The sequence below is a fragment of the Dromaius novaehollandiae genome, chromosome 17 (assembly GCF_036370855.1).
Source record: "Dromaius novaehollandiae isolate bDroNov1 chromosome 17, bDroNov1.hap1, whole genome shotgun sequence".
Lineage (NCBI taxonomy): Eukaryota > Metazoa > Chordata > Aves > Casuariiformes > Dromaiidae > Dromaius > Dromaius novaehollandiae.
Genome location: NC_088114.1, coordinates 3,745,803 through 3,760,436, shown reverse-complemented (window position 1 = coordinate 3,760,436; position 14,634 = coordinate 3,745,803). Strand labels below are relative to the sequence as shown.

General features: G+C 45.1%; 1 protein-coding gene across 9 annotated transcripts in view; it reads right to left on the bottom strand.

Moving 5' to 3' along the window:
• KDM2B (lysine demethylase 2B) overlaps positions 1 to 14,634 on the bottom strand; it is a 118,794-nt gene that overhangs the window by 70,207 nt on the left and 33,953 nt on the right. For 6 of the 9 annotated variants that reach the window (XM_026114569.2, XM_026114570.2, XM_026114571.2 and 3 more), the window contains 3 exons: positions 14,463 to 14,569; positions 4,686 to 4,779; positions 3,634 to 3,787 (listed from right to left, as the gene is read on the bottom strand). In XM_026114569.2, coding sequence (XP_025970354.1) covers positions 3,634 to 3,787; positions 4,686 to 4,779; positions 14,463 to 14,569 — 355 coding nt within the window. Of the gene's footprint in view, positions 1 to 3,633; positions 3,788 to 4,685; positions 4,780 to 5,206; positions 5,242 to 5,557; positions 5,650 to 7,894; positions 8,175 to 14,462; positions 14,570 to 14,634 lie in introns of those variants that run through there. The other 3 variants (XM_026114576.2, XM_026114577.2, XM_064521970.1) reach the window with 3 other exon arrangements.

Sequence of the window (14,634 nt, the reverse complement as noted above, 5' to 3'; positions counted from 1 at the left end):
TTTTGTGAGCAGTATTTCAAACAGGCTGCAGGGGAGCAATCAGTGAAGAAACAAGTGGCAGCACACAAGCCAGAAACAAGTGGCTACACTAAATTCGAGCTGTAGAAATCTGAGGGCTGCTGCCCAAACACAGGCTCAGGATGTCCCTGACACAGTGATAAGAGATATCTAAATATTTTCTCCATAACCAACACCACAACGAACTCCAGACACTTCCATTCCATGCATCCTCCCTTCAAGTCATCCTTGGACTCACGCGCTATATAGAAGAAAGCTACAGCACGAATAATACTGGACAAGCTCCAGGTTTGATTGTAACCGATAACTGTAACTGATTTTGTTGTTTCTCTGCTAAGACAGTAAGTGAGCACTGAGGTTACACTCTTCCTCTCCTACATCATCACAGCTTATACCTGGAAAGAGAAGAACTCTCTCTACAAAACGTTTCCCTTCTATGTGGCAGGTGGGTCAGACAGATTTGCAACAGTTGCTGTCCACTGTATCGGAGCAAGATGTGTCCCCTTGGCTAAGTTTCATCTGTGTCGAACACTTAACCACATGAAAGATTAAATAGTGCTTGCGATGACATAGACAGTGCAAATACCCTAGGGTCACAGCACTCTCTGCTAAGGGCTTCCTGCACAAGGACAAGCTGTCTCCAGTCCTAGGGAAACAGGAGTCAGACTTCTACAGAAAAAATAATCTGCTGACACTGGTAGTTACTACGGCTTCCTCCCACTCCTGAACCTTCAGCTCTTTTAGCATCTTGAATCTACATCTGGCTATAAACCTTAGCATGGCACAGAATGGTAGATTTCTCAATCAACAATTAAATGCTGACATCAGTTTAGATGATTATAGTAATGGAAAAGGCCAGGTTCCTAGCTGATTTTATCACTTTAACACAGGCTTCACCAGAGCTGATCATCCTTGACTCATCAGTGGGAACTGGCAAGGTGGGAGGTGAGAGCTTGTAACGGTGCATCACTTGTTTGAAGAAGTCCTAAGGGGCCATCAGGAGCACAGCCTGGTGCCTGGACAGGGCCCTGGGCACAGTATCCCTCAGAATCCCAGCCTGCTTCCCTCCATCCCATACTTAGGTCTTGAGGGACTCCTCAAATACTGCAAGACACACTTTGGTCTACAACAACTCACTATGCTGATAAGACTTTGTTCAATTACTCCTTGATACCACAGCTGTGAACCTGCCTCTGTCACTGCTCTGCAGGGTTAGAAGCATGGGTAGAAATTAATTGGTTTAAATTTAATCCTGAAAAGACGAAGGCAGGGTTGCAGAGGAAAACATCCCAAGGCCCTGGTGAGCATTACAATTATGCCTTCTGTCAGAATAACTCCCATTCTTGTCGAAGCGGTTTGTAGTTTCAGAGATTTACTGGATCTACTGCTGATCCTAGATTCTCAGAGAAGCCTTCCATCTCCCACAAGCTGTGATCTTACTCCCTTCACGTGCCTCACGTACAGCCTTCTCCGCCTACGTCATCCTTACACTGGGACAGTACAATAGCATTCCTAGGACCACCCTCAAAGGCGACCTGAAAACAGGAGCACAGCAGGACATTTTACGGAAAAGGCCCCTCACTGAAATTTTCACCGTTCTCAGCCCAGCTGAGCACTACCTACATCACCCTACACTTTCAGAGACCAGACCTATATTCAGAAGGTATTTTATCCATGGATGACTAGAGGCTAGTTAGAGTTTATCAGGCTCAACCAATAAAGTATGGGAGGCACACCAGTTTTACAGATAAACATTACTGTAACCTAAAAATTATGAACAGTTATTAAGTACATACAAAACACATTAAAACATTAACTAATATGATACTCACAGAAACCAGGGTGAAGAGGTTATAAGCAAAGAGGTAATAGGACTTGAACTGTTACAGGGCTATGCTTAATTTGCTGACCCGAAACATCTAATTAGGCATTTCCATACTTAAACTAATTTAGAAATATTGTCTTTTCACATAAATAAGAAATTTGCCAGGAAATTTTCTGACAAAATAGAGCAGAGCAGAAACTCTGGAATCCATATGAGGTGCTTAAGGAGAAATTATTCATATATGCCTTTCAAATATGGCATGGAGCCCAAAGCGGTTGAGGTATTGGCATTTCTGTACATTGGGCTTTCCTACGAAAACAGAAACTACAGTCAAAAAACACATTTGGAATCACTTCACTTCAGGCACCATGTTGCATTTGTGCCCTGTATAAGCTCCCACAACTTGCTGTATTCCAAATGCTGAGCATGACTAAACTAACATACAGAAAGTCTTATTCGTAGGAGGCTGTTCACAAGGGAGTGAAGATAAATAAGAAGATGCAGTAACGGGATCTAAGCAAACAGCACAGGCACATTCAAACACACAGTTCAAACAGTAACAGCACATTCTGACCTGCTTCAAGGGAAGACCTAATTCCTTTAATGGATTAACTCCTCCACCCTCACAGCCATTTTGCCTGTCACCTCACAGGCTGATTCTTACCAAATACTTACCAAATGAGAAAATTTGTGGCTTTCAGCTGACACCAGCAATGCTTCCTAGTTAGCAAGAACATTATCACTGCCTTCTTACGACCCTGCATTCCCTCTGTCTTCAGGATTAAAAAAACACAAACCTCAAACTGAAAACCTATCTCCACAGAGTAATTTTAAAGGCTGAAGAACAACCAACATGTCTTTCTATCAAGTAAAGAGGCTACCAATATTTATTTCCCTGGTAAGATCAACTAGAAAAAGGCAATGTATCACTATAAACAAACTTACGGTCCCATAATAGAGAGAGCAAAGCTTGTTACTGACTGCATGATCCTTAATCCAATTTAGCCCAGAGAAGAAGGACTGAGGCCACCAACCTTCGAAAGAGCAACTATTAGGTTGCTTTGCAAGAAGAGCCTGAATCATGCAACACAGCCACTGAAGTGGGCAGCAGAGTAAAAATGAAGTGTGGCTGGGCTACTGGAAGATGTCCAGATTCAGCACCATCTCCACCAGCAGAAGTACTGAACAGTTATTGCAATAAAATAAAGGTGTTCCCCCAAGAATAGCCCTGAGGGAGCACAGTCATTCAGCACAGCGCCTGCTCTCCCGTGTATAGGAATCTCCACTGAAGTCCATGATGGAATCAAGACCCACCTCTGGTTACAGACAGAGGCAAAGAAGTAGGTTATTGAACTGCAGGTGAAACCTGCCAGAAAAGGTCACTGAGTCTGGTCATTGAATATATTTAAGAACAGTTATATCACTGAACAAGAAAAACACAAAGTTTTTTTTTTTCTTCTGAGAAGGCAAAAAAAAAAAAAGCAAGAAAATCACAGCAATTCTGATGGGAAGTTCTCAACTGACAGTCCCAGAGATCCAAGTCCTCTCTGTTTTTCCCTGGTACAAAAAACAAGTGATCACTGCATACACTTTCTCACCAATACATTTCTCATCACTTTGGATGGGACAATTTCTGGGAAATTAAGCCCATTCCCTAGCCTATCTTTTGCCACTGCAAGCAGAGAGGCCAACAAAGGGTTTAGATATGAGGTATTGTTTTACAGACAAGAACTGTTAGTTAAGCACAACAATTCCAGTGATTCGAAAAACAGCTAGTTAACAAGAGATACCTGAAGGAATGAAGAAGGTATAGCCTTGTTTCAGCTCAATTCTTTGGCATCGTTCCACCCTGTCTCCCAGAAAGATATCACTTTGCTTTCCTGAGAGAACCCATTCTTCATAAAGTTCTAGATTCTGCAGAGTAGGCGGAATCAGCCAGAAGATCTAAAAATAAAACAAAGATTTAACTCTTACCAACGGTAAACAAAAATAAATAGCTGAGAAGTTCCAACAAGGTTAGCACATGTCAAGGAAATGAACACAGCACCAAGAGTGCTTTCTGCATAAAATATGTGTTTTCCAGGTGCTGTACACAGAGGTCCAGGGCAGACAGCAGCAGCAATTCATACATATGCTTTAAGTGGCAAGATAACCGTCAGCTGTCATATCGCTTCCATGAAACATCTTATTCAAAAGATGCTTCCACAGGGTTTATTTTCAGTTGAAAATAGTGTGCTAGTATACTACAACTTCACCGGATGTACAGATGAACAGTATTTGTACCACAGAGATGTTCAATCTGCTGGATTTGTTTCAGTGCTTACCATACCCTAGCTGCACTATAAATGGGAAAAGCGATCTAAAACAACAAGGTCCTGAATGTAGCCATATCTGCCGTATATTTTAACATTGCTGTATCCTGCAATATTTCAATTCAGATATGTGTGCATGTGCACACTTAAAGGAGCCTGGAATCTCTAACAGGAAACCGAGAAGCTCTAGCTACAGAAGGAGACTTATGAGGGCACTCTGACCCAACAAGGGTATACACAGCCACGTACTCACTGCAAGGCACTTCCTACACTATGCAGCAATAACAAGCGTAAAACCACCACCACCACCACCACATAATACATTAGGTACTTCAAATAAATTATTTGCTTGTTTCATATAGGGGAATGGTGTTCTTCTAGTTCAGCAAACTTTATGTATATCAACAAAGCTAACTGAAATAGACCCATCACTGACCAGCAAAAGAATAATAATAATAATGAAAAGAACGAAAGCAACCCCCATAAGAGTTGCAGAGAAATAAAAATATCAAACAAAAAGGTTCACCTACCTTCCCCCCACGGAAAACGTGATACCACACTGAAGTGCCACCAAAATCAATATGAAAATCAGTGAAGCATCCTTTCACACTCATCAAACAGTACCTGAAAACACAGCGAAGAAGAAAAATGAATCAGTCTGAAACAGTATTTTTCTTGTCTTAATGTGCAGAGGTAACTGCATAAGTGATAGCACTTCCACCAATTAAGTTTTTGCATTTATTGTACTGCTTTTTGCCTCGTGAAGAAACTATAATTAGGTTTTTGCTGGAAAATATGTATCTCCAAGCTTGAGTTTGCTATTTATACATCTGGAAGGAAAGCCTTCAGAGTTAAGGAATGGAAAAATAGCAAAAGTTACATCTTCAGAAATATTTCTTATGCCATTGCCTACCCCCAGGGTGATCTGTTTAATGCTCTCCTTCACTGCTTGAGAGACATAACCTTCACTAAAAGTTGTACACAAATTGCTTCAAAGACCAAAGTTTTGAAAAATCTAATTTGCTTATAAATCTTCCTGAATGTTCATTACCTACTTGCCACTAATGCCATTTTTGCAAGAATTGGGGGACAGAAACCTCATTTGGCAAACTAACTCTTTTTTGTTCACGTTTCTAGGCATTTCTGCATCAAAATACATAAAGGAACCAGCTGGCAGCACCGCAAAGTATCAAATCCACTATTTTTTTTATGCCTTCTTGATTCAGGTTTTCAAAGCAGTTTAAAGTCAGCCCTGCTGGGAAGGTCTACAAGAGCTCTCATCTCGCTGCACGGATCTCGAGCCTCCAGCCACCATCTGTAACTAATGGCCGAATTACAGCCGCCCTTCTCACTATAGGCACCTTTGCAAACGCAGGAAACACACACCACTTAACCCACTAACCTCTTTTCCTTGTTCCGGTCGCCGTTTCATGGCTTTTTTGGGGAGGGGGGGCGGTTATGGAAACAGTACCAGAAAGGGATTTGGGGGGGAAAAAAAAAAAAAAAAAAAAGGGGGAAAAGGTTTCATTTAACTGTGTCTTTTTCTCATCACATTCAGGTAGAGAATCTCAGCAGTATGCAGACGGCGTGCAAAAGTCCCTCTAGATGATAGGCTGGAAAGGACCTTACCATGTGTCTGCAGAAGGCTGGCAAATCAGAGCCACTGTAGATACATAAGAGCCTGCTGCCTAGCAACCGCCGCCAGTGCCGGGGTTGACAGAATGATACGCAATGCTGTCATGAAGGCAGTCAATTTGCGGGCTTCGGAAAGGTCCTGTGCCTTCATCTCGCAATTAAAACCTCTCCCTGTGCAATCACACGTCCCTCCTCTTGCCCACTCTGGAATTTTTTATCCTTTAGAAGCAGGAAGAGAGCTTTTTCTGCCCCTGGGGTATTTCAGATGCTTCAAAAATCACAGCGAGCCAAGAAGCTGTCTAGACTCTCAATATGCCTCATTTCAAAATATGAGTCCTTCCCTCCCAAATACATTTTTTTATCTCTTCTTTTATGTTTTCTCTACCAAGATGTTATTGATTACAAGTCAGATAGAAATTAGGAACAATAAAAGAAGCCCAGAAAGGAAGTTTCCTTTCCTCAAGCCAGAACGCAGAGAGTCCCAGATGGAATAACTGCTAATAAAACAAAAAGCAACGTGGAACGTCTTCGCTTGTAGGCAGTGTTGACTATTAGCGGTTCACGTTGTTTTAAAGCAAAAAATCAAATCCTTATGGAATCCATTATTTTCAGTTTCCAAAAGGTCAGATGTGAAATACATCACACTAACAAACATTTTCTAAGACAACGATAGCTACCCAAAATTACCCGTTCCTATTAAGGTATTCTAGAAGAGCATACGCGGCCTTGCACCAGCCAGAGTTTTATTTAATTCTTTAATAATGAACAACCTAAACTTGAAGTTGCTGGTTTGTTTCTATTGAGCGAGGAAATACCAGAATTAAATTCCTCGTCAAATCTCAAGTGTCCAAAATCCAGTTTTGTGCCTGAGAAAACATCAAGGCAGGGATAACTGCGAACGCGCAACGCTCTTCTTGTTGGGTTTGCTTGCTTCCCTCTGATTTCTTGAAACTCCTCTAAACACAACGATTTCCATTGCAGGAAAGGTGGTTTTAGCAAAAGAGCCACATATGGTGGCTAATAAAAACCTACAAAGCATGTGGAAAGGGGGAAGAAAAAAAGAAAAGAACAGTTTTTCTTTCCATCCACAAACGAGCCATTCCGTATTTAGTTTCTGCTGTTAATCTAAGGGGGCTGCTTTTGTCCAGCACCCATGCAGCGGGGCCTCGCTGCCCGCCACGGGCACGGCGCCTTCGCCTCACCTCCACGGCTTCCTCTCCCAACGCGCGCCGCAGCCGCACGGGCCCGCGCGGCCCCGGCCAGCGCCTCCTCGGCGCTAACGGCTGCTCGTCGGGGGAAGGATGCAACTTTTTTAGGCTTTTTTGTTTTGCTTTGTTAGGGAACAAAGCAAAAAACCCATGGATGCACAGAAAGAAATCGAGAATTTACATGGCATCGTGTGCTGGGCCGCGATGGGCGACGCAGGTGACGGGGACCGCAACCCCGCCGCGGATACGGAGAGGCAATTGTGCTGGAGCTATGCCCTGAAAACACGGGCGGCCGCAAAAGATGCCCCAACTTTAATTTTTTTTCCATGACGGCTACCGCATCCAGTCCCCAAAGACTTCACCTCGCCACCCTGCGCGCCCTCAGCCGGGGTTTAAAGCACGCGGCCGCTCGCGCCTCGGCGCAGGGGGAGCTTCCCTTCCCCGCCGCAGACTTTGTTTTACGCTCTCTGAAACTGCTCAAGTTGATGGATTGTTATTTTGGGGGGAGGATGTGTGGTGCAGGGGGAAGGGGGGCTCCCCCCGTCCAAAACCTGGGGAAATTCGTTAGCGAAACGATGAGAAGAAACATGGAGTAACCTGCAAACTCGCGGGGAGGAACAAACACAGAGATCCCCCGAAAAGAGAGAGGCAGAGAGGATACAGATGCAGATGGCAGAAACGGAGACAGCGAGGAGACCCCGCTCCAGGCGCGGGGGCCGCGGCGCTCGCCGGCAAGCCCACGAGGCGCTCGGCTCCGGCCCCGCAGCCGGCCGGGGAGACAAAGGCAGCGGCGGAGGCGCCGGGATGCACGCGCGGGCGGGCGGGCGGGGGGCCGCGGCCGCGCACAGGCACGGGAGCTCGGGGAGCCGCGCGAGCGCGCGCGGAGGCAGCGTTACCCTGAGCGTTAGCTCCGCGTCTCTCGCAAGCGGCACCGCACGGCTCTTATTCCCGCTGGCATTGCGAGGGCTCCCCCGCCACGGAGCTCGGCCCCTAAACCACTCCCAGACCCCAGCAGAGGCTTCTGTTTTCTGTTCGGGCCAATGAGGAAAGTATAGCTCGCTCTTCCTTCCTCCCAGGAGCCGCGCCGGCTGCTCGAAATCCCCGAGCCTGAAACCGAATACCCCAAGCCCATGAGGCAGCCGCGAGTGCCGGGCGGAGGCAGGGGAGCAGGCCCCGCCGGGGGCGGCCGCTCGCACGCTCTGCCCGCCGGAGCGGTGGCCGCCGAGGGGGGCTGCGGCGCTCCCCGGCCACCGCGGCCTGCCCCCATCCCGGCGCCTCGGCCTGCCCTTCTCCGAGGCCTCTGCTCACTGCGTGGGGCAAGGGGAGCGGGAGGAAACCAGCAGGAAGCCATGGCTACCTGGGGGTGACTGCTGGAGCTAACGGCCTGCCCCACAGCAAGCAAAGCTCCCACACAGGCGCCCTGCAACAAGCCGCAGATTACACCCGCAAGGCAAAAAAAGAAAAACACGGCCACTCGGGAGACAGGGGGGCCGACAGCGCTGCCAGCCCCTTCTGCCTCCCCGCGCCGCCCCAGCGGGCTGCCCTCAGGGAGCGCCCCGGGCCTCGGCCTCCCCTCGTGGCAGCGGCGCCATGACGGGCTGCGAGCCCCGGCCGTGAGGAGATGGCCTTGCTGCCGGCGCAAAGCCACCCCGGCCCCTCTGCGCCCTCGCAGCCGCCCCGCGGTCACCGGCTCTTCTGGGGGAAGGCGGCCCAGCTCTTCCCACCCGGAGGAAAGACGAAACGCCGCCTCTCTGCGCCGAGCAGGGACCGGCCGTGCAACGCAGCGTGGGCACGGGGCGCTTCACGACCGCGCACCGGGCCTGGCTGCTACGCTGAGGGTTGTGATCCGAGTCAGACAGACCAAAACACCACGTGAAATAGCAGAAAACCCGTTTTCTGCCACACACCTCGCTCTGCACCGCAGATTTTGTAAAAGCAACCACACATTACGCTTACGGACCAAACTGGCACCAAACTAAGCGAGTGGCAGCACCTCCCTTGCCCCCATCCCATCCCATCCTGGCGCGACGGGGGAGCGCGAGGCCGCTCGCGTGCGTGGTGCGGGTTCAGACCCAAGCGCTCCTCACGGATGCACGCAGGGACCTCGCAAGGAACCAGCTATTTACACTCCAGCCATCGGATTTTGGATCAGCAGCCCACATGGAGGAACAGCAGAGCTGCACCCAGCTACCATTTCAGGCTGTCTGCAAACCCCGTTGCTACAGCTCGCACTTAGCTAACGCTTGAAAGGTTACCTTTGAACTTCAAGAACTACGAGGCCTCTTTTTTAATTGGAAGCTTAAATTTCTGAGAAGGCGGCAGCAGCCTCAAGCAAATGAACCGATCCGCTGCTCCACAGCAGAGCAGTCCCATCTGCCCCACGACTGTGCTGAGCTGGGGCAGCGTTTCGATATCTGCGAAAATGCAACTCAGTTCTTCTTTGCGACATGGCTTTTTAGCTTTAGGTTCACCACAAACAATTTTAAATGCTGGTGTTTATTTCCAGCTAGACGTGTGACACGACAAGTTCTCCAAGCTGTATACAAATGAGGATTGGAGACTAATGCATCAACTTGAAGTTATTAAATATTATCTGCTTTGTTATCTAATAAGTTTGAATGAGTATTTTCATCTTCTGGTCTAATTTTCTTGTACTTAATTTATATAGCAGTTTTGTATCAGAAGCAATTCGCAAGTGACATACAAAACTGCATATGAGGATCGCGCATGCACAGAGCAGCGCCCGGGTGTGCTGCGGGACCTGCGAGCTTCCTCAATTCAAAGGGCAGTTTCTGTCTCCGGGGCACACCCGCAGCTTCTCATTAGACCACAGTACAGCAAAGCATTTCAGCATCTGTTTAAATCCATCCCTATTTAGTAAAGGAACAAACAGAAATGAATGGATGGCTGAATTACAGCCTAAAAGAGCAAAAATAAGGCTGACTGTTACCAGAGTGTGGTAACAGAGCAGCATCCTTTTGTGAGCAGATAGATGTTTCATACAGGATACACCATCCTTCTTCGCTGAAGGACAGCAGCGATACAAAGACCTGTTATAGCAGTGTTTAGATATTTTAAGTAATAGGGAGAACTTTTAAGAGCGAAAAAAGGCGTTACTGTAACTGCAACTTTCATTTTCATTTGTTCCATAATACAAACTTTATCAAGTTGTTAGAAATGCCTGTTGCTATTTCTGTAGCCATGATGTCTTGGCACAGTTGCTGTTTTACTGCCACTGCTTTGCAAATAGTCTTGCAAGGCTAAGAACACAAAACCTAGTGAACAGTCAGAGAGGAGTCTCACAATTTCAGTAGGGCTACCTGATTTGATAAACAAATCAAATTAGTACTGTTTCGGTTTGGTTCGGGTTCAGCTGTATCCAAGTTGTTTCAGTCCAGTTTGAATTTAAACAGCAAACTAGATGTGAGCTGTTTTTGAGCTACATTAAAAATGGTTTTGGTGCATCTTAAAGGAAGGAAGCAGCTCTAAACCCAGTTCAGTTTCCTTTTATCACACCTTTTCAGGATTGCAGTACCACAGACATCTGAGGCGATATAACAAGCTTCTGCCCCAAAAGCTGATGTTGTAGCAGCCCTACCTTTTCCACTCGCATTGGCTCCCAGCGACAGTGCAGTGCCCTCCCTCAAGCCGGCTTGCGTGCTCATCAGTCCCTCTGCTGAGCTGATTTATCTCACTAATCTGATAGAAAGTTGCAGGTTTTGTCTTTGGGAGGGGGAAGGGAAGAGCAAGTTAAATCAGCTCACAGATGGGTGTGACAAAGGCTGGAGTTAACACAAGGGAAATAGATAAACAAAAAGTAAATAAAAAAACTGAATAAGGGGTTTGTCCATGAACTCCACTATGAGATTTTCCACACTCCTGCACTGTCCTCTCCCTTCTGCTGATACATACATTCATGCAGCCATGCAATGGTTTGGATGGCCTGAAAAGTAAACATTTCTTCTTTATTTCTGGGTTGGTTTTCATCCAGACAAGTCCCCTGCCCAGTTCACTCTGCAGCTGCACTATGGCGTGTTCTAGCAACGAGGATGGAAAAACGCGTGCGTGGGACTCTCCTAGCAATGAGGACGGGACATCGTGGGCATGGGACTCTCTTTTTCAGGGGCAATGCCAACTTGCATCAGTTTGAAGTTTGTCACGCTACAATCTCAGCTAGTCAGGCCCCTAATTTCTTGTGTTGTCTTACTGTCTAAAATTAAGAGGTGGTACTTTGAAAGTTTTACATATTTTTGATTTAAACCGTCTCCCCACTTAATTCCATTTTCTAGGGCTCCTATTAGGTAAGTAATCATTTACTTACAGACAAAAAATAACCTCATTACCTAATTTTTTTGTTAAGTTAATGGTGCAAATCCAAGTGAAAGCCAGGGTGGTCTCCAGTGCATCTAGTGCTCCTAGTAACTGAACCAGCACAGCAGATGGAGCGTTCTCTAACTTCATTCCCAGCACGGAACTTGACGTACAGTAGCCAAGACAGACATTTGTGTCTGGTAATACCATCTGTGTCTGCAAAACCACAACGCTTTCACTGGAGTGCTTTTTGTTTGTAGGGAACACATTAATGGTGGGCATCGCATACTGCAAACTCTTAGTATTGTGAGACTGGTAAGAACAAAAAAGAAAAGGAAACAATCCCATTTCTGAGTAACAACAATCACTAATAAAGAATATGAGTACTGGTGTTTTGCATAAAAGAATGGGCAGCATGAAACAAGTGACAGCACTGACATTTAGCTCCACTATTGAACACAATCTCTAATAAGGGCTCATGCCCTCTGGGTACTCACAGCAATAGCCAAGACTAGCATTTATACAGGGAAGGGTCAATCTGAATTTCCAAAGATGAAGAAAGGTAATCTCTTGAAGGGTTTGTATTTAAACTTCTCTTCATGGAAGAGAAATCTCTTCAGAATTACTAAGCCCTAAGCACAGAAACCACTTTCATCTCAAGAAGTTGCTGCCCAAACTACATACAGTTGAAGCTTGGCAGACTATTAAGGAGCAATATCATTTTACGCTCACCCTGTTCTTACACTCCGCCCAGAGCGTTTATGACAGCAGGCAATAGCAGACAGGTTACTGAGCACCATGGATCTTTGTCCTGATCCAGTACAATTACTCTCGTGCTCTGAAACTATCAGCGTCTGTTATGAATTGAATGTTTGCTACTTCTTCAGACTGTACCGCCAATTCTGTAAATCAACCTTCTCTGGCCTTTATGCTACTCCAGTTATTACTGGCATTATCCTTATACCTTCTCATTCTGGCCACATCACCCTTGCTTTTAACCCTCATGCATAATTCTTCCTTTCCCCCACATCAAACCCAAACTCTGTTTTCACATTTCAAGCGCTTACAGTCTTTCACTATTTTCACTCTACCTATTGCATCTAGTAGTTTATCAAGCTGCCAACCTCCACCCTCATTCTGCCAGTGACAGCAACCTCAATGGCTATGTGTCTGCTTCTTCATCAGGCATCTCCTTCCTTTCTCCCAGGCCATCCCCCACACACGGGAAAAGCTCCATGTCAAAATCTGTTGAATTGCTACTTCTTTTAAATCCCTCTTTGAAACCTACCATCTGGCATTTTATGAAGCAAGTAGTGAACTGCAAGAATATACTCTGCTTTTTCTGCTAAATGCAGTTAGTCATGTTGTTACCTTATTCTTCTAAACCATCTCTGTCTTGTTTTGCTTACTTGCTGCATTTTTTTTACCATTTGGAACACGCCTGCTCTAGGAAAGGGACCATCTTCTTTACATCTTACCTTGTACAATCCATGAATCCCGAAGCTCTGAATCATGATTCTGTTTCATAGCTTTAGCATATTGTAAATAAAGTATGTTATTTAGTAGACTAAGCAACTGGGAAACAAGTTGCCTGGCTTCTATTTTCTGCTCTGTCAGTGGCTGATTGTGTGACCTTAGGCAAGTCACTTAGAACATTTCCAGATCCATGTGTGAAATTTGGCACTCCTACCCATAGCTAGTTACGCTAACAAGCAGCTTACTTTTTCAGAAAGATAGAGTATCTTTAGCTTCCACTGAAATCAATGGTACTGAGCACATCACAGAACTGGGCTTTCCCACGATGCATGTCACAGAGCCTCTCATATTGTGGGGACTGGTACCTTCCAAAATGTTTATTTTTACAGAATGAGGGAATAAATGCTGCATATCACCTTCTGACTGCACACTCCTCTTGTATATGTTAGTACCAATCTATTTTAGACATTACAGTTTGGAAACAGTTCTGAGCGATTTGCAAAACGCTAGAGGTCGGCTCAACAGCAGAGCTTGGGATGCTGCCAGTATTAGGTTTGGCCAATAGAAAATGCCTCCAAAATACAAACAGCAGTTAAATCAACTTAGGACTTCCAATATTACACGGCATTCAACTGCCCTACAGGTCAATAGCTCTTATATCTCCAACAGTAACTCCTGTTCCAGTTGTACTAATTCCCATGAAAATTACAATGCATATATTCAGCCCCCCAAAACAGTTTCTTTTCTTCCAATCATCATATAAAAACAACTACAAGACAGACATCCAAACAGAAGGAAAAGTGAGCTTATGCTTGTCCACAGACTAGATCCAAGATAGGCAGAAGCAGGACCAACTGTCCTTCTGTCTCAAATTTGCCTTATCTGGGTCCTCTAAAACAAAAAAGCCCAGTCTATATAGTCAGTCCAATCTTTGATCTTGCTGCCGAACAAGTCAACAGGAAAATAAACTGGCATGAAGACCAGTGACAGAGTTTTCAGTGGAGACATACATCTATTAAAAACAGATTTAAGTGTTCAAGTTCACTTCACAAAATGCCTCTCAGCTAACAACTTTTCAGACATTAACAGTTTGAACCCAGGAAGGATTTGAACCCAGCCTACAGAAGACAGACTTGGATTATTTTGTATGACATATCTGTATCCTGTGAAGTAATTTCTTTGGGTAGCACTCTTAGAGGATCTACTGCTCAAGGTCAGAAGTAGTCTGCCATTTTCAGAACAAAAAGAACTGCTCAAAACTGAAAAATTGAAAGGCACTTTTCAAAGGGATTTGATTAAAGATTGCTTGTATTCAGTGAATCTCAAACTTCAGATTGCTTATTTCTCAATAAAAAAAGAAAATAAAATGTGTTGAGAACCTTTAAAATGAATTTTTGGAATAAAAAAATAGAATGTTCCTCTCTTGAAAATACCAACTGCAGGCCTTAAAAACATGAAAGATCTATTATAAAGTTCTCAAACATAAAACTGATTTCTTTAAAACCTGGAGCAGTTCATTGGTATTACATAGCTCAAGCAGGTCAGTCACATCAACCCCCTTCCTGCTCACGAAAAAATAAATAAATCAATATTTCCTCTCCTTCTAGCTTTTGAACACAAAAGGAATTAAGCAAGCAGGTCAAGAGTAGAGCTTTTTAAAGACTTAAACAAACTTACTTTTTCACTTTGGGGTATTTCATCTCTGAAATAGCATTGGTCGCATCCGTCTGTCTCTCTTTCAAGTGCTGTGGCCACATATTATCCACCCAGTCGACTAAGTCCACCTGAAATCCCCATCGAAATCAGCTGTTAGTCACTAAGCACACGGTAGGATATACTCCTGTTGGAC